The 22,927-nt window shown below is 51.6% G+C and overlaps 2 protein-coding genes across 6 annotated transcripts in view; both read right to left on the bottom strand.

Moving 5' to 3' along the window:
- Nucleotides 1-2,651: 2,651 nt before the first annotated feature.
- On the bottom strand, nucleotides 2,652-15,067 carry RCVRN (recoverin). The gene is made up of 3 exons (XM_037810093.1): nucleotides 9,946-15,067; nucleotides 5,912-6,023; nucleotides 2,652-3,053 (listed from the first exon to the last, which is right to left on the bottom strand). Exons 1-3 carry the CDS (start codon nucleotides 10,324-10,326, stop codon nucleotides 2,938-2,940), a joined length of 609 nt encoding a protein of 202 aa, XP_037666021.1. The 5' UTR covers nucleotides 10,327-15,067; the 3' UTR covers nucleotides 2,652-2,937.
- A 2,242-nt stretch (nucleotides 15,068-17,309) lies between these two features.
- GAS7 (growth arrest specific 7) overlaps nucleotides 17,310-22,927 on the bottom strand; it is a 202,196-nt gene continuing 196,578 nt past the window's right edge. For all 5 annotated transcript variants that reach the window (XM_037810088.1, XM_037810090.1, XM_037810092.1 and 2 more), the window contains exons 13-14: nucleotides 21,804-21,902; nucleotides 17,310-21,116 (exon numbers count right to left, since the gene is read on the bottom strand). In XM_037810088.1, the coding sequence (XP_037666016.1) occupies nucleotides 21,003-21,116; nucleotides 21,804-21,902 (213 nt within the window). In that variant the 3' untranslated portion in view covers nucleotides 17,310-21,002. The remainder of the gene's footprint in view (nucleotides 21,117-21,803; nucleotides 21,903-22,927) is intronic.

Genomic DNA, 22,927 nt, shown 5'->3' with positions numbered 1-22,927 from the left:
CTCACAACCGTGAGTGGTAATCGGTCGGTGTGGTTGGCCTGGCTCGTCATCACCTCTACCTCCCTCTCTTCCTTTGGCCAAGCTGGACTTTACGCTGCTCCCTGGTTCTCTGGCAGAGCCCCCGAGAGTGCCAGAGAGCAATGCAGCACCCAGCCCAAGTGACCCTGGCACCCCAAGCTAACAAGACACATGCTAACTAGTCTCTCCACCGGCTGAGAGGATCTAGTGACCTCCTTACATCTCTTGTTGAACCACAGGCTAACAAGGGCCTTCTCCTGTAGCATCCATCCTTTTAGATTCAAGGCCTGGGTACCTGTGCTCAGAGAGGTGCAATGCCCACCTCCCCATCTCCCACCCCAGCCAACCAGATCCATTTGTGTAGGGCAGTAGAAAGAGCACAGGAGCACCGGACCCAAGGCCCCGTTCTTCCCCTTGAGCAGGTGTCTTCACGCTGGAGGGCTGGCGCGGGCAGGTGTGTACGTGTAGAAAAACTTCCCCAGGTGACTCTAGTAATAACCGTCTCCTCCCGGAACCACTGAGCTAGAGGCTGTTTCAGCTCCCCTTCCCCCTCTGACACTGTGCGTTTCCAGAAATCTCCAGAAATCCAGATCAAAACTAATCGAGGCGGCCTGGTGTACTGGAAGGGAGTCTGGCAGGTTCAAGTACCAAATCCCGCTCTCACTTCCTGGCCTCAGTGACCCCATGCAGACAGTGGGGCTACATCAATGAAGTAATGCCTGTGGAGCCTCTAGCAGGACGCCTGGCTCCTAAGAAATGTTCCACAATGTTACGAAATTCTGAAGTTCTCCCTCTACAAAGAATAGTTCGCTGGTGTCACTGTTGCAGCTAAAGCTGGGCGTAAGGCGGGGGTCACCCCACAACACCAGCAAATGGGGACTTCCCAGCCTCAGGGGCTTGCATGTAAACTGGTCAAGAGTCCAGGGCTTCTGGATAGTTCTCTGACCTCATTTTGGAACTTGAGGCTGGAGAATCAATAGGCCTTCAAAAACCCCAATGAGTTCAGTGTTCTTGGAGATCCCACTGGTGGCGACTCAGGTGTCCCAGGCCCTGCAGCAGCCCTGGCCGTTGCTCTGCCTGACCTTGAGGCGAGCTGCTTCCTGCTTCTGGGCCTCCCTTTCCCCATCTCTCAAACGAGGGATGTCAGTGAGGGCCCCAGCTCTGCCTTTGGCACCCACCGCATCACAGCAGAGCTCCTCGCCATCCACTGAAACCAGTGACTTCCCTTGGGCTTCCCAGGAAATGGCACTGCTGTTCACCCTAGAAGCCAGAGCCCTGCTGCCCCTGCTCCTCCCTCTTCCTGCCCCCATGGCCTGCAGCCAGGCAGCTGGAGTCTATCCCCACAGGGCTCCCAGTTGGGGCCGGGCCTCGCCATCTGTGCCAGTGTGAATGTATTATGTCCCCAAAACACCATTATATTTGATGTAACCTTGTGTGGGCAGCTGTAGCAGTGTTGATTAGACTGTAATTCTTTGAGTGTTTCCATGGAGATGTGACCCACCCAACTGTGGGTGATAACTCTGATTGGATAGTTTCCTTGGAGACGTGATCACTCAACTGTGGGCAAGGTCTTTCATTGGATAATTTCCATGGCGGTGTGGCCCCGCCCATTCAGCATGGGCCTTGATTATTCACTGGAGCACTACATAAGTTCAGACAGAAGGAGCAAGCTTGCTACAGCCAAGAGGGACACTTTGAAGAACGCACAGGAGCTGAGAGAGTAGCTGCAGATGAGAGACAGTTTGAAGACGGCCGTTGAAAGCAAACTCTTGCTCCCGAGAAGCTAAGAGAGGACAAACACCCCAAGAGCAACTGAGAGTGACATTTTTGAGGAACTGCAGCCTAGAGAGGAACGTCCTGGGAGAAAGCCATTTTGAAACCAGAACTTTGGAGCCACGTGCCTTCCCAGCTAACAGAGATTTTCCAGACACCATTGGACCATTCTCCAGTGAAGGTACCCTTTGTTGATGGACATGTTATGGCCTTAAGTCTGTAACTTTGTAACCAGATAAACCCCTTTTATAAAAGGCAATCCATCTCTGGTGTTTCGCATTCTGACAGCATTAGCAAACTGGAACACCACCATCCCACTGCCCTTTCACCTGGCCCCAGCCACCTGGCTAACCCACTCCCCGCTGCAGTCTCGCCCCTCTGCTTTATTCTTCTACACTCCCAGAGGGAACTTTTCCAAACACAAATCCCTCCTGCTTCCAACCCCAAGGTAGTGCCCCCCACAGCAAAATCCCCAATGCTTCCCCCGGTGCAGGAAGGACCGGCTTTGACCTCCACCCTTTCCCCTGCGACCCCCTTGGCACTGGGCGGTCACTCATCTGAGTTTCCAGCTCTCTTCCTGGGAAAGTTTCCTCTGATCCCCTAGACCAGCTGAGTCCCACCCTCCACACCTGCCCACAGCGCTTTGCATGTCTCCATGGGAACCCCCGGCCACTTGGCACACGGCTTCTTCAAAGTCCCCGCTCCCCTCGGAGCCCCGTGTGCGTCCTCCACCTCCATCGCCCCAGCCCCGCGGCCTGGCCTTGCACTTGCGACACACACTGCCCTTCCGGTCAAGCAGACGGAAATCGTCTCCTTTTCCGGTTCAAGAACGACCAGGGCAGCGATGGGTCCATCTCCTCTGCATTTATTGGAACTTGCTTACTCGGCAATCCACAAAGAAGCTTACAGCGGGGTGACATTTAGGCTTCCTCTAATCCGGGGATTATGTGGGGGGCATGGGTTGGCAGGGCAGGGAGTAGGGGGCAGGCGGAGTAGGACATGAGGGACCCAGAAGCCAGTGAGAAGGGGGGAACAGGTGAATTGCTAAAGATGCTTCAGTTTGGAGCTGTGCTGTGGGTTTGCTGTGCCTCTGGTGTGTGTGTTAAGTGTGTGGCGGGGGCAGCGAGGAGAGCTGAGCAGTTGCAATCAGGTTTTCTTTTCCTTTAACTTTTCCTTCACTTTTTGGGGCTCAAACTGGATCAGTCGAAGAATTTCCTTATTGGCCAGGGTCCCCTCAATGAACTCTTCCTCCGTAAGTTTATCTGTGGATGGGAAAAAATACAGAGAACGGCCAGTAGTGGCTTTTTTCAAGCTGTAAGCAGGATGGCATCCAGCCAAGTCCCCAACACGACTGTACCTATTATTAAAACGTTGAATACTCACTGCCCCTGGGGGTACTGACCTGCCCCCACCCTAAATACTCAACTTCCCCCCAGGACCCCTGGACGTCCCTATGAACCAGCAACCAAAGGGCTTTGCAGACAGGCTCCAGGCTGCCGTTCTAGGGTTATGCATTTCTGTGACTGATGGGTGCCCCTGACTTGCTTTGATATTTAGAAAATTAATTTTTTTAATATTATGCCAGCTCTCAAGCCTCCAGTTCTGAGGGAGTGAGAAGAGTAAACCAACCTGGATGTCAAGCCCATAGTCTCAGCTGAGAAGCAGGGAATGATGTCCACCCAAGGAGGAGGAGGTGAGAGGTGAGGGGTCCAGGAGGATGCCAGAGGGGTCCTTGCTATAGAGCCCTGGGATTCCCAGCTGACAGCTCCTCTGTGATCTCCACCTCCCCCATCCACCACCCTATTTGGGATCAGGACCAAGAGAGAGCCTTGCCCCCACCAGGCTCTGTTTGCGAGGTGTCTCTACCAGTGAAACAACTGTATTCAGCTCAGTCCACATAAACACAAGTTATGTGTGCCAGACCCACTGTGCTTGCCTGGTCTGCAGCTGTTATTGGGGGTAGAGCGGGGTGACACACAGGCAGTGAGATAAAGTCCTTGCCCCAAGAAACTCTAGGTCTCATGGGGAAGACAAGTCACAGGCAGAAATAACCCCAGAATGAGAAAGATGCTTCTCTATGCTTGTGGTTGTATGAGCACATAGTAAGTGCTCAGCAAGGCTTGACTGAACTGAATTGGATTCCCACTGGCTTGTGTTCTGGGCCTTTTGAGCATCCTTAGCCCCTCCTGGGTTGGGATCCTGTACTGGTCTGGGTGGTGGAACTTGGGGCTTTAAATTCCAAGCTTCCCCTAGCTTCACCCAGTGCTTGGAACTCCACCATCAGAGTCAGAATTCTAGGGTGAGGGCGTGTCTCCCGATGGCCCACATAAAACCCACACACACACGTGTCACCTGGCCGGAGTGATACACCAGCCCTTCAACACCGCCCCCTCCTGTGACATCCACCTGGGTCAGTTTTCAGATTAGCAAGTAGCAGGACAGGGGCAGATCCACAGGTAGGCGTCCACGGGGGCTAAAGATCAGGAGGGGTGAAGTGCCACATGGAGGGCACTTAGTCCCTGGAGAGGGGGCAAATGAGGAAGAGAATTAGGTGCTCAAAGGGGAGGTGCCCAACAGGGCAGGGCTTAGGGTGAGGCAAGCAAGCCATCCACCATGCAAGATTTAAGACGGAGCCCGCTTTCAGCTCGGGGCTGGAAACTGGGCACCTTGCTTGCCGTACCCTAGTTTCCACACTGGTGCCAATGACCTTCTCATTTCTCCAACTTCATCCTTTGCTGCAGATTAGCAGGCACAGAACGATCCCTCCTGGCCCTAATCTCACACGCTGCTCAGGACCGTCCTCTGGAGTCCTGGTAAGAGACTGCCCCAGGGGTCACAAAGGAGCCAATACTGACCCCCTCAGATGTGTCCTAGGTGAGTCATGCAGTGTTTTATCCATTCAGACCCTCCAGTCTTTCAAAATCTCAATTGCTGGCTTTTCTTTTAAAAAAATAATAAATCAGATGACATGGCACCAATGGCTCCATGTTCCCACATGGCAAACATCAGCCAGAAGCCAACAGGGCAGCTATCCACCCACCCCTCCCCAACTGTTAGTAGGGTCACTATCCACTTTGTACATTTTCATCATTCTGGCCCCTGGGGCCATTTAGATTTCAGCTCCTGCCTGACACCCCCCCTCCACCTATCCTTCCCATGTTGGCCATGGGCACCACTGACCAACAGTCCCAGCTGCCGAGTTCTGGACCCTGTCACTGCTTTCATGCTAAGACCACACATCCCATGGGCTTCCCAAGTCAGCAAATGAGCAGGACGGGGCTACTAAGGCCCACTCCTGGAATAAGGGGGCTCAACTTTGCTGGAACTTTCTTAGAATTGCATCGCAGTCTAAGGTTTCTCCTACCCGAACTTTCTTTCCCTTTCTCCTTCACAGGGGTCAGAACTGCATTGTGGTCTGATGGCCCTTCCCTTATAGGCATTGTCTCCTTTAAATCTTTTGCACATCTCAGCCCATCCTTGTGGTGCTTCTCGGAGGACCCATAATAACTTCTGAAAGTAAAACCATGTAAATTTAGATCCCATTTACTTGGGACTTGATGCTAATTCAGACCTAGGCCAAGCTGAAGTTTGTCCCATCCTGACTGTGCAGAAAGCATTTTTAGAAACACCGATGCTTCATTTGAAGAGAAAGCAGTTTGCAGTCCCTTTAAGCTTGCCATTTGCATTCAAACTGCTAACGAGCTTATTGGCTTTACTTTTTCACTGTTTGCCTTTACTATTTACTATTGCTATTCTTTAAACTAAACGTGGTTAACTCTATGGTAATAACAAAAGTAGTTTTCCTTCTAAAGCACTCCGGAATTTTGAACTTTTCTCCTTGCCAGGAAAATCCTAGGCAGTGAACAAGTTTTACAAGAGGATGTGGCACCATCACCACACAGCTGCTTCGGCTTTAGAATGGTGGCAGAGCTGTCCCCCTGCTGACCCTACTTGTCACCTCCCACCCTGTAGAATCCCCTTCAGACAGCAAGCAGTGACGAGACAAGGCATCCCCAGTTTCACCTCTGTAACTAGTTCTCAGAAGGAGAAATCTTGTTGGGGTCTCAAGGAAAGAGCTCATGGCTATAGAATCAGAGGCTGTGAAGGGAAAGGAATTCACCATCATCTTTCTTTCCAAAGAACCCCCAGATCTTCTCAGCTCGCTTTTCTGGTGTGTTTTCGTCATCTGGAAGATGCTTCACATCCTCAGGACTGGTCATTTTGAAAATAGCCTGCATGCAATCAAGAGGAAGAACTTGTTAGAAGTTGGGGGGGGGGTTCTTGCCACTCTGAGAGAATCCATGGTGGGGCTTTGGGGCACAGCTTGCCTCTCCCAGCACCCAAATAGCCTCCAAGACCAGGCAAACATCCTCCAAGGTGTGGTTAAAATGCAGGTGCCCGGGCCCCAGCCTGACCCATTGAATCAAAATCCCTGGGGGGTGGGCCCTGGGTATCTGTAATTTTATGAGAGCCTCATAAGGACAAGAGATGTGGGGACCCTTCGTATTTTGGATCCTTCCATACTGTTTGAATTTTCAGACCATGTAGTCCTATTTTTCCATTTTTTAAATAAAATGAATAAATGAAAGAAGAAGCTTCCCTATGATAATCCCATGGCAGACCCGAGGCTGGAGTTTGGGAACCATCCTTCAAAACCCCACTGCCCAGAGGGTTATGATATCAGATAGATTCTTCTGGCTCTACGTGGTACCTGGCTGTCCAGCAGATTGGCTCATGGTAATGAGGGCTAATATGGATTGAGCACATAATACATGTCAGTCTTTTAAGCATTTATGAGGTCGATATTATTGGTCCCATTTTACAGATGAAGAAAATGAGACAACCGACTTGTCCAAAGTTGCCCAGCTGGACGTAGAGGAGTGGAGAGTCTAACCCTGGGCGGTTTGGTTCTGGAGCCTGTGTGCTTGCATCACGCCACAGCCTGCTCACCTCCTTATTTCCAGAAGGCCTTGGAGAGCACACTGGGCAATGCTGGAGAAGGGAGAGGGGAAGGGTCTACAAGAACTTCCCAAAGGGTCTTCTCAGGACACAAGAAGCCCCTCATATATCCTTCCACTCAGGGAGGGATCCGGGGAAGGTGAGCTTTGGTCCCAGATCCTTCTCACCTCCCTCTACTTTTACCTTCGACCCTCTAATAAAGGATCCAGATGTGCGAGCTGGGGCAAGGCATGCAGGGCCTCCCGACCTGGAAGGGCAGGTGAAAGGAAACAGGTGGTCTCGTTGTTCCCTAGATTTCTAGGATTCCACCAGCTCGGGAACACATGGACCCTCATGGTAGCAGCTCCTCTGGCGGTCGTAACCTCTGCCCTCAGTCTCGGGGCAGGTGCAGGGGTAGGCAGGTGTGTCGATTGGGCATGGGAAGGACACTCCTGGCTCTTAGAGCCCTCTGCCTCCCCTGGATTCACCAGGGAGTGCAGTCAGACAGGAGCACTACCGCCTGTGAAATTAGGCTGGAGGCAAGATCAAACCTTGAGAAGTTGCCTCTCAGCCTCCTAGAGGTGAAAACAAGAGGAACAAGGAAAATCCAGCCCAGCAGCTCAGGGAAGCAGCTGTACCTGAAGCACAGGTGGCTCCCAGATCTCCTCTCTCAGTCCCTACCAATGGCAGAGCAGGTACAGGTGTGATGCTAAACCCTGGAGAACGACTGGCTGCCTGCCCCCAGCCAATGACACTGAAGCACAGACTGTCAGAGATTTGGCTAGGGCCGCAGAAGTCATCAAATCCTTGCATGTGGCCCAGAGAGGTTCTATCAGTGTCCTGAGGCCACACAGCTCAGTTGGTGGAAAGCTGGGGCTGGTCCTATGACTCCTGATTCCCAGGCCAGGGCTCGGTCCATTGATCTGGTGCCTTGGCAACACCTTGCTACAGACTCCAATGTTGACTTCCCCTCCCTTCTCTCCCCTCCTGCACTTCCTCCACCTTTTATTCAAGGAGCTGGGAGAGCCTCCCTGAGTGGCTCTGAGGGCTGGCCACATCCCTCAAATCTGGCCGATTCGGGGCAGGGGGCTTGCTCGCCAGGCTGTGCCCAGAAGACAAGGGGGCTCACAAACAACTAGCTCTGAAGCTGGGCCACCTACCACAAGCTTTGTTCTTTCCTCTTACTTACGGCTACTCCTAAAAAGGGTAGGAGAATTGTGCAAATGAAAGATTCACTACAAATGCACAAAAAATGACATAAAACAGGAAAACCATTTCTGTCCTGATAGGAATGGAATTAGAAAAATAGCTAAGTGCCATGGGAGGACAGCAATAAAAAAAGAACAAATAAAAAGATACTAGATGAGGGGAAATATAACTGGTATAATAGGGAAAAAATCAAAACATCCCATTGTCCAAAAATATAGGAATGGCTAAACAATGTTTTGGTATTTTCATAAGATGGACTTCTAATCAGCTATTAAAATATTTTTAAAGGAATATTTAATGATATGGAAAACCCTCATGATAAAAGTTATGATAAAAATCATAGATGGATATTTCATAATTCTAAAATTGTTTTAAAATGCATAAAGATTGAAAACATATATATATACCAATATAGTAATAGCAATTTTCTCTGTATGATGGAATTAAAGACAATTTTTATTTTCTTTTGTTTTTGTTCTCAAATTTCCCTTATTATTTACATAACAAAGGAAAACTATTTTAAAGGTCCCTAAAATGTTAACAACACATGATATGGCACAAGGACGATCTGCGCAGAGAGGAGACTGCGTGCTGGGGGTATGTGGGGGCAGGAAGTGTCAGCCTGGGGGTCCAGAAGTTAAATCTAGAACGTGTGGCAGGTGAGGAAGCTTGGGGGGGACGTGGCCGTCCAACGTCAGGAAGAAAATTAGGACTGAAACCCGGATTTCACATCCTCCAACTCTGGCCTCTTTCTACTGTATATTTGAATTATGTTTAAAATTAATTGTGATAGAATTTAAATGTATACTATTGAAAAATTTGAAAGACATTTTAAGGAAGGAAAGAAGGAAGGGAGAGAGGAAGGGGGAGGGAGAGAAGGAAAGAAGGAAGGAAGGAAGAAGGAAGTACAGAAGGAAGGAGGGAGGACAGAGGAGAGTAAATAAGGAAGGAAGAGGGAAGTGAGGAAGGAAGGAAAAGTACAGAGGAGAGGAAATTAGGAAAGGAGAGGAAATGGGGAAGAAGGGAAGAAAGGAAGGAAGGAAGAATAGAAGAGAGGTGATAAGGAAGAGGAAAGTACAGAGACAGGAGGAGATAAGAAAGGAAGGTGGGAAGGAAGGAGGGAAGGAAAGAAGGAAGAAAGGAAGGAAGGAAGAGGGAAGGAAGGAAGTGGGAAGTACAGAAGAAGGAGGGAGGACAGAGTAAATAAGGAAGGAAGAGGGAAGTGAGGAAGGAAGGAAAAGTACAGAGGAGAGGAAATTAGGAAAGGAGAGGAAATGGGGAAGAAGGGAAGAAAGGAAGGAAGGAAGAATAGAAGGGAGGTGATAAGGAAGAGGAAAGTACAGAGACAGGAGGAGATAAGAAAGGAAGGTGGGAAGGAAGGAGGGAAGGAAAGAAGGAAGAAAGGAAGGAAGGAAGAGGGAAGGAAGGAAGTGGGAAGTACAGAAGAAGGAGGGAGGACAGAGGAGAGAAAATAAGGAAGGAAGAGGGAAGTGAGGAAGGAAGGAAGAGGGAAGACAGAAGAGAGGAAATTAGAAAAGGAGAAGAAATTAGGAAAGGAGAGGAAATTAGGAAAGGAGAGGAAATGGGGAAAAAGGGAAGAAAGGAAGGAAGGAAGAAAGGAAGGACAGAGAGGAGGAAACAAGGAAGGAAGGAGGGAAGGAAGGAAGGAAGGAAGAAAGGAAGGACAGAGAGGAGGAAACAAGGAAGGAAGGAGGGAAGGAAGGAAGGAAGGAAGGAAAAAGGGAAGGAAGGAAGAAGGGAGGAAGTGAGGGAAACTGAAGGTACTGAGAACTACCGGATCCTTCTTTCGAAGAACAGCCCACCCCCCCCTACAGTGTGCTGGAGACAGCCCCCCTGCTCTCCGAGTGCAGAAGCACAAAGCCCCAGTCACCCCCGCCCCCTGCAGGCGCCCCCCAGCCATGCCCCAGCCCCTTCTGCAGCAGCTGCAGCGCCCCGGCCCCCTGGGACCCCTCCGGCCCCGCCGGGACGGGCGACGCCGCCACTGACCCTGACGATCTCCAGCACCTCGTTCTTGCTGATGGCGCCGTTGCCGTCGACGTCGTAGAGCGCGAAGGCCCACTCCAGCTTCTGCTCGGGCCTGCCCGCCGCCGTCATGTGCAGGGCCACCACGTACTCCTTGAAGTCCAGGGTGCCGTCGCTGTTGGCGTCGAAGCTGCGGAACACGTGCTGGGCGTAGGCCTGGGGGTCGGCGTCGGGGAAGACCTTGGCGTAGATGCTCTCGAACTCCCGGCGCGTGATGCGGCCGCGGGGGCACTCCTGCAGGAAGGCCTGGTACCAGGCGCAGAGCTCGTCCTCCGTGAACTTGGTGCTGAGCTGCAGCTCCTCCAGGAGCTCCTTGGACAGAGCCCCGCTCCTGCTGTTCCCCATGGGTGCGGGAAGGTGGGCGCCCGCTGGTGCCTGGGTGGGTGGGTGCACGCTCTCCTGGCTGCCGGGGCTGGGGTGCGGCCGGGAGACCGGGGACAAAGGCGCAGGGGGCTTAGGAGGATTTGTGGCCGGTTATCTCAGTCCTCGGAGGGAGGAGGGGCTTAGGAGCTTGGGGAGGACGGCAGAAGCCTCCCAGAACCCTTCTGAGATTGCAAGAGCTGAGAGCAGGCGGCCGATTCCATCTGGGTGCCTGGGAGGACACGACAGGACAGACGTCCCAACCTTCCGAACAGAAACCTCAGGCCAAGGCCTCTCCACAGCTCCTCCATCCCTCTGGCACCCCCATGCTCACCCTACTCGCTAAGAGTGGTGTTCCCTGCCGGAATTCTGCATTAACCAAGCTTATCAAGGGCGGGGATGACATCTCAGATGGAGCCCCATGGTGGGATGTTTGGACACCCGGCTCTGGAGTCAGCCTGAGTTCAAATCCCAGCTTTGCCCCCCATCAGCTGTGCCACCCCAGGCATGTTTCTTAACCTCTCTGTGCCTGAAATGCTCTTCTCCTTTGCCCCCTTCATGCTTTTGCTGAAATGTCACCTTCTCAGCAAGACCTCCACTGACCACTCAATTTACAAAAGCACGCACCTCCTCTCCCCCAACCACCAGCACCCCCAAACTGTTTATCCTGCTTCGTATCTTCCCTTAGCACTCAGACCTTCTGACTTACTAGGTATTTATTATGTTGTTGTCTGTCCTTCCCAGAATGGAAGCTCCGCGAAGGCAGGGATTTTGTGTGTTTTGTCCCCAGCTGTATCTCCATTGCTGGAATGTTGCCTGGCAGATTTGGACCCGCAGGAAATGTTTCTTGAATGAATGGGCATAATCGTAGTGCCTGCTTCATTGTTACTGAGGATCTGACGTGAGCTACTATGTGTGAGATACTCAGATTAGGGTGCATAGTAGATGCTAAATGCATGTTATGTTTTATCATTGTTCATCTGTAACAGGAACCTGTAGGTAGAACGAGTGAGTGAAGCAGGTGGACTGGGGAGGCAATAGGGAGTGGTGAGGCCTGTGTCACGGAGGGAAGGGGCTGCCCTCCTTCATCTCCATTTGACTAGGGCCCTATGGGATTGTGGCCTATTTTGCTGGGCTTTTTGATCATCCAAAAGCTATCCAGAAATCATATTTTTATACGTACTCCCCAAATTCTTAAAAACACCATGTGGGCCAAACACCATATGTCTGGGGCTCGACTCAGTTTCAGCCCACAGCCAAGCTGGGGCTTGGAGCTTGTACCAATACTAAACGCTTGCTGAGCAAGTGGATCCCTAAAACTGAGCGGGCCAAGTTGGGGAGCCCTGAGTATAGGGCTCCAGAAGAAATCCAATGTGTACTTTACATACCTGAATTCTCATCACCCAATGGAAAGGCCAGATACACCACTGGCTTAGCCATGGATTCTAGCTGGTGCTGGAAGGGGTGGGGTGTGTGCACACAGAACCCCAGATGTGCCTTCTTAGATGGGAGAGATGTCCCCTCTTTGTCCATAGGCCATTAACGATGAAGAAAGAACCCCACGATCTTCAGGCAGGTAAGTTGGGCTTTGTATCCTATTTCATAACAGACTAGTGGCAGGAGAAAGTTGGACCCCAGTGCTGGGTAAAATTCCCCGGTCCACCCTGATGTTGCCCAGGAAGGCTTGAGAAGTTCAGACCTGACACTCTGACCCCTCTTTCCCACCCACCAGAGGGTATTTCTCAAGGGATCTTAATGTTAAGTGTGTGTGTGCATATTTACTAAATGTTTCCATCAGTCTGTAAGAAAATGTGTATTTTTTAAACCCTATTCTGTTGCCTCTCTTTCCTTAATAGGAGCCCTTTCTCTTCTTGTAGACGTTTTCACTATCCCGTAGCAAGGCATTTGTTCTCAAGAGCAGTGAGAAATAGGGCAATCGCCAAACTTGGAGACAAAGAATAAACCCAAGCTGTGGACTGGCATCTTGTGCATGGCTGGAGTTTCCTCGCAGCCCTGACACAGCCTTGCAGGATGGAAGGACAGGGAGGCAGAGCCTTTGCTCTTTGCCCCCAAAGCCCGAGTGGGGCAGAGAGGCTGTTAGCAGTGCCCCTGCGTGCCCACGAAGCTGCAAATGAGGGAGGCTGATGATAGAGGGACAGTACGGAGGCTCCGGCCGCCGAGTGCCTGCCCTCGGTCCCACAGCCGCTCAGTGGCAAAGCCAGGAGGAAAACCCAGATCTCCAAGCCCCAAGTTCACAGCTCTTTCTGCAATCCTACAGCTGCCTCCTTTCTTAAGGTGGCCAGAGCCAAGGGGGGTAAGAGTCTCTATTTCTGCAGGTGAGAGCTGAGGTGGCAGTGGGCAGGAAGAGGTGGCCCTGGTTCACACCGGTTTCCAGAAGGCAGCAGAGCCCACATCTTTTCAGTCTCTCCTGGGGCAAGGAGGAAAGAGCCAGAACCAGCTCAGAAGCTGCCTGGCACCATCCAAGTTCCTCGGGTTTGCTGTGCCCAGGCGGGGCTGGACCACACCAGGGGCCCTCACGCAGCTGTGTTGATGCTTCCCAAAGTAGGGGTGAGTGGGTGGGGGGTCGTGACCTGGAGGTTTGTTTGAAAACCTGCATAAACATCTTCTGTCAGAGGGAGAGTTTATGCTCCTTAGACAAACAAGTTGTTAGGGATGATAGATCGTGAATGGATTTAAGTCTGAGCTGGGGCCGTAAACTCTCCCTGAGCCCCAGAGGGCACCGATTGCCGTGGTTGGGGTGAAGGCCTCGAGTCTCCATTTGTGTCCCCCGCTCCGGGCCTTTCTTTGCCTGAAAGCCACAGACATCCCTGTTGCACCCCACGCCAGAAGCTCCACCCTTGCCGTCAGCCGGACCCAGCTCCTACCCCTCTCCCCCATCTACCTCGCCCTGCTACAAGCAGAAAGACAAAACGACCTTCCACTCCATGGCCTGGTGCTGGTGCCCATATGGAGGTCCGTCCCGAGCGGGAAGGGGATGTGCCGAAGTTGGGTGGGAGACGGAGCTGGGACAGGAGGTCAAAGGATTGCACCCAGGATCTGACCACTTTGTCCCCAGACTTGTGCAGGCCCCAGGCTCTGTCCTCGGCTTTCCTGCACTCACCTCCTAGCAGGTCCCCCAGCTCTGGCCCCTGTCCCTGCAGTCACAGTGACCCCATAAAAAGAGGCAGAGCAAGCACTCTTCACACAACGGTGGCCCACTTCCTTCAGAGCCCTTTGATGGTCAACCCCGTGCAGAATCTGCCCCTTTCCTGCCATTTTCTCTTTGACCCCATTGGCCACATCTCTCCTCCTTGCTCCCTCTGCTTCAGCCCCCCTGGTCCCCCAATGTTCCTCTGGTAAGGAAGCAGGCTCCGGGCTCAGGGCTTTTACCCTGGTGATCCCTGCTGCCCAGAATATTCTGGCTCCAGCTCCCTGCTGGGCTCAGCCCCAGGGCTTCTCATAAAGACCCCTCCCCAGAGATACCTCCCAATGAAGGCTCCTGACAAAGCCACATTCCCAGCATCTAGAAGGTTAAGGAAAATTAGCGCATAGGGTTTGTCCTCTACGTGTCTTCTCACCCAAACCTGCCACAAGTCACCGTCAGGAAATCCCCACCAGAAATGATCCTCCTCTGAGTTGTTGAGGGACCTCCCTGGGAAAATTCAAACCAGTGACGTCCCAGCAGCCTGGGGACAGACCTTCACGTGGCCTGGATCCAAAGATGTATCCAGCTGCCTTCCAGGCTCCCCTTTCACCGGGCAGGGTGGGATCAGGGCACGGCTCAGGAGAGTGGTTACGCGGGGGGCAAGGCCAGAGCCCACGGCCCAGCCTGGGTCAGCTGGGTCCGGTCACGTCCAATGTCGCCTTCTCGACGAGGCCACCCTGATATTTAGTAGCACAACATACTCACCTTTACCCTAGACTCTGGAACTACCAACTTCCCCATCCTGCCCTGTTCTTCTTTCTCAACACCTCCTACACCCACACGATACAATCGAGTTCTTACAGCTATTGTTTTTGTCCATCTCTCCCTGCTAGAAGGTACGCTCTATAGGGCAGGAATCTGTTTTATTCACTGATGCGTCCCCAGTACCTAGAACAGTGTCCGGTATGTAGTAGGTGCTCAATAATTGTTGAATGAATGAATGAGAAGAGGAAGGAACGATAGCCAGAAGCCCCAGAGGGTGAGGGAGGGGAGGGGAGACAGAGGGCTGGGACCCACAGGGACAGAAGTCACCGGGGGGCCGGCATAGAGCCAGCCGGTTGGGTCTGGCAGCTCAGTATCCCCCCTTTGACCTTGTGCTAAGGCAGCAGGGTTAAAGCCAATGTCAACCCTGAGAGACGAGGAGGAACGCTGGGTCTGTTCGGACAACGGAGAACATGGCAGCCCTCCAGGAAGGGGGTCGACCAGCTGGACCCAGTTTATTTTAGATGGAATGAACCTACACATCTCCAGTGTACACACAGAGCCGGAGGAAAACACCAAGATAGCATTTAACTTCCTGAAAATGCTTTATAATATTGCAGAACAATTATATATACCAAACGCCTTTAAAACTGAACCCCTTTAAACATTTAATTCTTCAGCATTAATACACACAAAATGCTATTACGGGGTGGGGATGGGGGTGGGGAAGGGGAGGTTACAGCCTCTATTGGTAGGAATCAGAGTTTCAACAGTGTTACTTATAAATTATATTACATCGATTTTATTTACTGATCTAGGCAGCCAGAGGATGGGAAGATATACAACGTGGAGTAAACACATTCATACCGCGCTGGGGGATGTTGGCAGGAGAGACAGCTTTTTAATGTTAAAAATGTATAAAGTATTTAGCAAAAGTTACAGAAGACAGACCAAACAAGCAAGTTTATTTTGTTAGAAAATTCCACTTTAATCAGGTTTGCTGATGTGCTCATGTCTGACAGCGGGCTAGCCCCGAACATCCCCTTCCCGAGGGAAGTGATGCCAACTTGGGGTCCCCTGGCTGGTGCCCCTGTGAGGAAAGCTGTCTTCTTTCTGTCTCCTGGCCACATGGCTGCTTGGAGGCCACAGCTCCCGGGACCCAGGGTGCAGCCTGGGGTGCTGGAAGGGAGGTGTCTCCATCGGACACATGAATTCACAAAGGTCCAAGAGGGTGAAGAGGGTGCGTGACTTAATTTCAGGCTTCGTGACCATTGAGACAGCAGAGGGGGGCCAGAAGCTGGTCTTGGAACACTCAGCTTCCCACGGTCCCATACACCTCCCCTCTCCGTCCCCAAGTCACACCATCCTCCGTTAAATCACGTACAAGTCCCAGCCCTTTACATTCCACCATTACAATCTCACTGGGGGTTTCTCTCAAACACAGAGTGTCCACATCCTTGGATTCCACACCAGGGCCAGAGACAGTCCAGAGGTCATTACAAACTCCCCCTGCCCCAGAGATACCTCCCAACGAAGGCTCCCGACAAAGCCACTCTCCCAGCATCTGGAGGGTTAAGAAAAATTAGAGCTTGGGGGTTTGTCCCCCACGTGTCGTCTTCTCATCCAAATCTGCTACAACAGGAGTGGGACCCTCCCCATCAGGAGATCCAAACCAGAAATGATCCTTCTCTGAGATGCTGAGGGACCTCCCTGGAAAAATTCAAACCAATGAAGTCCCAGCAGCCGGCTGCTCAGCTGCCCGCCGTGGCACCCTGACTTCACCCTAAAGGATCCAAGGTTGGATTCAAGGATGTCTTCAGCTGCCTTCCAGGCTCACCTCTTACTGAGCAGGGCGGGATCAAGACACGGCTCGGGAGAGTAGTTATGTGCCACTGTCGGATGGGGTGGAGGCATAGCTGGGTGCCAGCCAAGCAAGTTCCAGCAATGACAAGAAGCTCCTGGAGGAAGCTCCATCTGCCTAAGGACTGCATGTCCTGGCTCCTTGGGCTTGGGAGGAAACTTCAGGACATCCTATCAAAAGATGGGTGGAGGATGCCCGACAGGTAACAACTTAGACTTTCCTTGGGTGTCTCCTAGGAGGAATTACCTCATTTTTAACAGCTCACAAAACTCTAAATTTTATCTCCATTTGAGTCTACCTGGAGAAGTGCCAGGGTATCCCTCTCACAAGGATTTTAGGGAACTCTGCACTCCGTGCAAGGCAAAGAGAACAGGTACGAAATTGGAGATGAGATGGGGAGCAGATAGAACACAGCAGCCTGAGAGACCGTCTAGAACAAATACCCTCAGTTTGCAGTTGAAGCCATGGAGATGCAGGAAAGAGTGGTGGGGAGCCCATGGGCCAGCCCCTCGCCTCCCCATCCCAGCCCCTGACACTCACTAAATGGCGAAGTCTGTGCTAGCAGAAGTGAGGGTCCCAGGAGCGAGTGGCTCTGCTCATCGAGATGCAAGCTTCAGATGGCGGCAGCAGTGGCTGGCAACCGAGCCCCCCTGCACCCCACCCCAAGCCCTGGCAGCTTTCTGCACTATTGAGAACCTAAAATGAACCTGAAAGGCAAACTTTGAGTGAGCCCCAGAACCACTGTGAGCACAGCTGGCATTTAGAGGAGACTTGGGAGTCGGAGGGAGCAGCAGGCTGGAAGGGTTGTGCAAACAAGCTGAAGACTCTGGGATGGAAACTTCCAAGGCAGATGGCTCATTTTAAAAACAAGGAAGCAGCGCGGTAAGCCCAGGCAAGGGGATACTACTCAGCAATGAAAAGGAACCGGCTCCTGACACACAACACGGTTGACTCCAAAGCCTTATGCTGAGGGAAAGAAGCAATGCTCAAAAGGCTACATCGACATGATTCTATTTATGGAACACTCTAGAAACGGTAAATCTATGGGGTCAGAGAGCGGATCAGCAGTTGCCAGGGGTTGGGTGGGAGGAGGAGCTTGACTACCAAAAAGCATGGGAATTTTTTGGAGTGATGGAAACATTACATTGATTTTGGTGGCAATTACAAAACTGCTTAAGTTTGTCAAAACCCACAGAACTGTATAGTTTTTTTTTTTTTTTTTTTAATGAATTTTACTGTACGGAAGCTCAATAAACCCAGGGGAAAAAAGGTAGTGGACCTTGTGGGGATGGGGAAGATCTACTGGATTAAGAAGGCATTCTGGCTAAATGAGCATGCTGCTCACGTGTGTCCCACTTAACATTTGCAAAGTCCCTTCTTCTACCTCCACAGTAGGGAACAGGTCTTCATAATCCCATGTAAATGTTCCTTGTCAGGGCTACTCACAGCGGGAAATAAAATTGCCTCAACAAGCCAAGGTCTTTGATGTCCATGGCATTTTATGCTTATATTTCCTAGAAGAGACCTTGTGCTCAGCCAAGATGCTTATGCAGCCATCCACTAATCTAGTAAGTGACTGGTTTGCACCAAGTGAATAGAAGCAAACCCCTGGTTGGTGAATTTGCACACTGTTTCTGTTTGCTCCCCAGTCATTAATCAGCCCTGATGGGTGGAGAAACAGGCCAAGGCTTTCGAGTGGAGATGGGAAGGAGGCCCCAAGTCATCTCATCTGCAGAACCTCCGGGCAGCTGACCACGCTATTCCCACTGGCCTAAAACTTGCAATACTGATCAAAAGCCCTTGTTACACAAGGTCACATGTGGGTTTTCTTGGATGTTGTCATGGCAATGAACTCACTTTGAACACCATTAGTCTTGAGTTGTATCTCTCTGGTGGGAGCAGATAGAAGGGGCTACCTGCTCCCAGAAATGGGAGCAACGGATGTTCTCAACTATCACCCACTCTGTGAATAAACCCCAGCAAGATCCTTGTACAACCTAAGAACAAAACCAAAAACCAGCACTGCCACGTCCCAGAGAGTTGAGTGCGTTTGCTACTCTCAAGGGCATTTTTAGATTTTCTAGACTTCATGCTAATCTTGATTTCACCCAGAGGAGGAGCCCAGTTCACTGTGTCATTTCGCAGCACTCAGTGGCATTGCTTGGATGTCATTCTTCCCATGTAAAGTTATTTAAAACACAACAAAACAAAATTTCAGAAATTGGGATTGGATATGGACTGTGAGGGTCAGGTTGAACGTGTTGCTGTCTGCTTTCCATCCACAAGGTCAATCAGTACCTCATGGCCATAGTTTATAACTAAAGGTTAAATGTGGAAGGGGTGCAATGATCCGATTCTCCAGAAAGATCTAAACACCCTCCTCTCCACATGGAAAATAGAACAGGGGCGACTCCATCTTGTATGTAGCTCTATTTACAATAGCACAATGCCTGGCTCATCTTGAGTATTTGCTGAATGAATGTGTGACTGAATGGATGGACAGATGGACAGATCAATCAGCACAAGGGAAAGTACCTCTGAAACATATGAATTCTACAGAGAGTAAGACCCCTGGGGAAAAGAAGTCTTCCCACAACAAGAGACCATGGGCTTCCCTGAGGACGAAACTGTATCTTATCCCCATATCTCAGTATGATGCTTGGCCCTAATAAATGTCTGATGAATTAATAAAGACAGGAAAAAAGAAGAGGCTCAAGGTGAGGGGGGTAAGGGGGGAAGGACAACTACAGAAAATGGAGAGGAGCCATGCCAGCCCAACTTTGGTTATCCTGGGAGACACAAGAAGGCTCACTCTGCCCCAGGAATGGGCAGAGGTCTCTGGAATCCCCAGATGGGAAAAAAGAAGACAAAGTCAAGAAGCCACCTCACACTCAAAATATCTGGGCTCACGACAGGGCTATTGGCTCTGCTACTTGAAAATCATCCACAAATTAGTTTACTAAGCCACAAAGCAATTACTATGAGCACCCATTTTTAATGAGGAAACCAAGAAATAATTTCCTGAAAACAGTAGCTGGTGTCACGGCACAAGGTCTGGTTCTCCATCCCATGGAAAGATCCAACATTATCTTTACATCAGCCTTTTTGGGTTAGGATGTTTCAACAAGAGGAGGAAAGTGATGAATTTTGGGTTACTTTTGTCTATTAGGCATCTTTCTTATGCATTGCATTGAGTCAGAGAGAAATTCTGACTCAGTGGAAGAGGAGTCCAAAGAGTCCAGATTAGTAATAAACAAGTCATTAGCACATACTGATAGACCATTGAGTTTGTTCTCTTAGGAATCTACCCTCATGGGAGAAGTACAGGTCCTATAAATCCACAGTAACAAATAGGAGAGATTAATTTTAAAAAGTGGATTCTTGGAAGTTTGGTTCCAGCTTACACCTGCCTCTTGACTGTGTGACCTCCTTCAGGTCACTTCACTATTCCCAGGACCCTTTGGGCTGATTCTCAGGACTAATACACTGGAGAACACATTTGCTGTGATAGAGAAAGGGAGAAAATGATGATCAAGGAGCCATTGGCAAGGCTGAAAGCTGGTGAAGTCACACTGGGACCAAGCTTTCCAGGAATCAGAACATGGAGAAAGAGGAGAGGCAGGGCCGGCATGAGGGGAGGGCCCGGGGCAGGCTCTGGGACGTGCAGAAGAAGCAGAGGCCAAGGTGGCGAGATCCTGCCTGCCAAGGCCACCAGAGAATTTGCAGTGCTTGTGGGTCCTGCCCTCTTCAGACACCTAAGTCCCCCCCCCATCCCCCAGCCCCTGTGGGGAGAAAACCTTATAAGACACCATAGTCCCCACCGGGGCATGCCCAAGCAGGCCCAGCCATCTGGGGAGAGGACAAAGGCTTGCCCTGACCTGTTTCCCACACAGGACAGATGGAGTCCCACTAACCAAGGAGAGCAGGGGCTGAGGGCAGCAAAGGGCTCTGAGGACGCGATGGAAGATGGACCACAGTGGCCCTCCCTGTTCTCCTGGCCACTGAGATGAGCTGATTCACTTCCAACACCAGAGCCTTAGCTGGACAAGCTCTTGATACCGGAGAACTCTGGAAAGCTTCCTCTAATGAAACTGGGAGAGAGGGGGAGTAAAGGGTCTGGAAGCTTCCCTGGGGCAGCAGCTGAGGGATGTGTGGTTTAGGGTTTCCAGGGAGACTTCACAAGGGACGCCTGATATAATAGGAAACGCAACTCAATGCTCCGACTTGGGGCTACTTTGCCGAATGAGGTAGTTCCATCTTGATCTCTCCAGGGAGGGTCAGTCTGTGAAGACAGGAGCCAGGCCCTCTTCCCAAGACCCCAGGGGATGGAAAGCCAGGACATGGGCCCCCAGAATGCAAGAGAAATATTAAAGAGGGTGGGCTGCAAAGACTTCCAGGTGTGGGGGGGGGGTCTCTTGACTGGTACCTTCCGTCCACTCTCCGGATGTTGACACTGGGCTTGGAGACAGAGACCTACCCCTTGATACTCTAAAGCTGGAGAATGGACCTTGGGGCTTCCAGGGGCACAAGAACCTGAACAGGTGGCCGAAGGTGTGCTCCTCAAGGGGTGAGGAGGAAACACCTACTGAGCTCAACAGAGATCAGAAAGTTCCAGCCTCAGTTTGTTCTCAGAGTGGTGAGCACAGCACATGAGTTGGGGCTTCAGCCTCGGAGACAGTGGCAGGGCTGTGAATCTGTCTTCTTGGCCTGGGAATTCTGGGGAGCTCACAGCTGGGCTGTCCAGGTGGCCCTTCTGGAACAACCAGCTGCAGCCCACACTCTCGCCTCTTCTCAGCGTGGACCAGGTCACGGGGTGGGAGGGCAGCTCCACTAAGCAGTTGGCCCCACGGTGGGAGTCCCCCCCTCCCACCCCCCGGGGCCACACATGCCCATCTAGATCTCCATGTCCACGGGGCGAATGTTGCCGGTTTTGTGCTCTCTGACCCACAGCTCCCTGTCTTTGGCTGGGTCCACTTTTCGAAGCAGTTGGTCCACAGGCTCAACTGTCTGCAAGAGACAGAGAAGAGGACACTATCAGAGGACATGTCTCCATCGGGTCCTGTTGCTCTCACCTTTGCCCCTAGTAGAGCAGTCTCTCTAGAAGGTCCTGGAGCCCCAAGGGGAGGCCCATTTAAGGGACAGAACACAGAGGGCTATGAGAGCGGGTAGACCAGAACTCCCATACTCGGTGTTTGTCATCTGAGGAGGGTTCTTCACCACGCTAGTTCCAGGGGCCCTTGTCTAGGAATTGAGAGAGCGGGGTGGCCTTAAAGGCTCATGGTCTTTGATCTCTTCCTCCATCTGTCCCCACACTCATCATCAGAGAGTAGGATAAATGGAGCCTTAGCTTTAGATATTTTTAATGTCTAGAAGTGTACTTTGGTCAGAAATTTGCCAGGAGAGGTAATAACATCTTCAGCCATTTTAACTACTGGAAGCCTCTTTCTCCTGTGCGCATCTCTTCCTTGTGCTTTGGATGGACTCACGGGGACTTCCGGAACAATCTGGACCAGTTGATCTCAAGAGGTCGCTCCAGGCCCAAACATCCTGCCCACTTCCCACCTTCAGGGCAGGTCCATCTGGGGCTGGCTATTGTAGGCCACCACGTCACAGTGCCAGGTGGCTCCCCCCACCCCACCCCACCCGGGGCTCCCCAGGGGCCCGGCCGGCCTCAGCCCAGGGCAAGGAACTCACGCTTTGGTTGAACATATCTGTCTCGTGCCGCAGCTGTGTGTACTGGCACAGATGCTGCCGGATCATCTCTACCCTCTCCACCTCCAGCCGCTCCAGCTCCTGCCGAGTAAGAGACCAGAGACCCCTGAGCATGTCCCTTCCCACTGAGCAGGTCCCAGACCACCACACACACGAGACCCAAGTCAGGGCTGCTTACACTTACACCCGGCCAGGTGCTGTGGCCACCATCAGATATACCTGATCCCATTTAACCCTTTGGGACCAGATGAAGAACCTGAGCTCAAAAAGGGTCAGTAACTCGCCTGGGATCTAGAGGTGAATGATGATGATGACAATGACAGCAGCAGCTATTATTACTAAAAGCCTGTTCTTCTGGGCACAGGGCTAAAAGCTTCACACACATTACTTAACTGTCCTCATAAAAACCTTGAGAGAGAGGTTCTGTTATTATCCCCATTTTCCAAACAAGGGGAATGACACCTACAGAGGTAACGTAACTCTCTAGAAGCAACACGGAATTAAGGGAGGAGCTGGGGACCATACTCTCGATCATGACTCTGGGTCAGTGTAGCTCCGCTCCAGCACCCCGATGGGGTGGAGGGTGGGGGACCCATGGGAGCTTCCGTGCCCCAAGCCCTTGGGGCTCTGTCCCTGGATCTTTGCTGAGCAGCCTCCTCGCCTTTGCCCACCCCAGGCTTCTCTCCAGTGCTGCGGAAAGAAGAGAGACCAGGCCAGAGGAGAGTGGAGCCCCACTGTCAAAGGGAAAGGCGGGAAGGGTTTGTCCTTTGGCTTCTAGATGGTTCCGTGTCTTTGGAATTTAGGGGATCAGGCTATTAAATGCACAACTAGGTCACTACCCAAGTGATTACTTGGGGAGGCGGGTAAAGCAGGGGGCTTAGTTAGCAGATTAACCAGGAGGTTAACTAGGTCACCGTCTCTGGTGATGATGACGCCTCATCTGCTCTGGTGGGCTGACCCCTGGGGAAGGTGGCCGGGCCAGCCCTGTACTGGGGGTGGCTTCGGGGCACCTGGTGTGATGCTTTAACTCCATTTGGCCCAGTGGCCCAAGGACCATCCACACTTCACTGTCACTCGTGGGCGCTCACTCTCAAGGAGCTAGTGCC

Source organism: Choloepus didactylus, chromosome 18 (genome assembly GCF_015220235.1).
Source record: "Choloepus didactylus isolate mChoDid1 chromosome 18, mChoDid1.pri, whole genome shotgun sequence".
NCBI classification, from domain to species: domain Eukaryota; kingdom Metazoa; phylum Chordata; class Mammalia; order Pilosa; family Megalonychidae; genus Choloepus; species Choloepus didactylus.
Note: the sequence above shows the minus strand (reverse complement) of the source record. Positions and strands in the feature narration are given on the sequence as shown.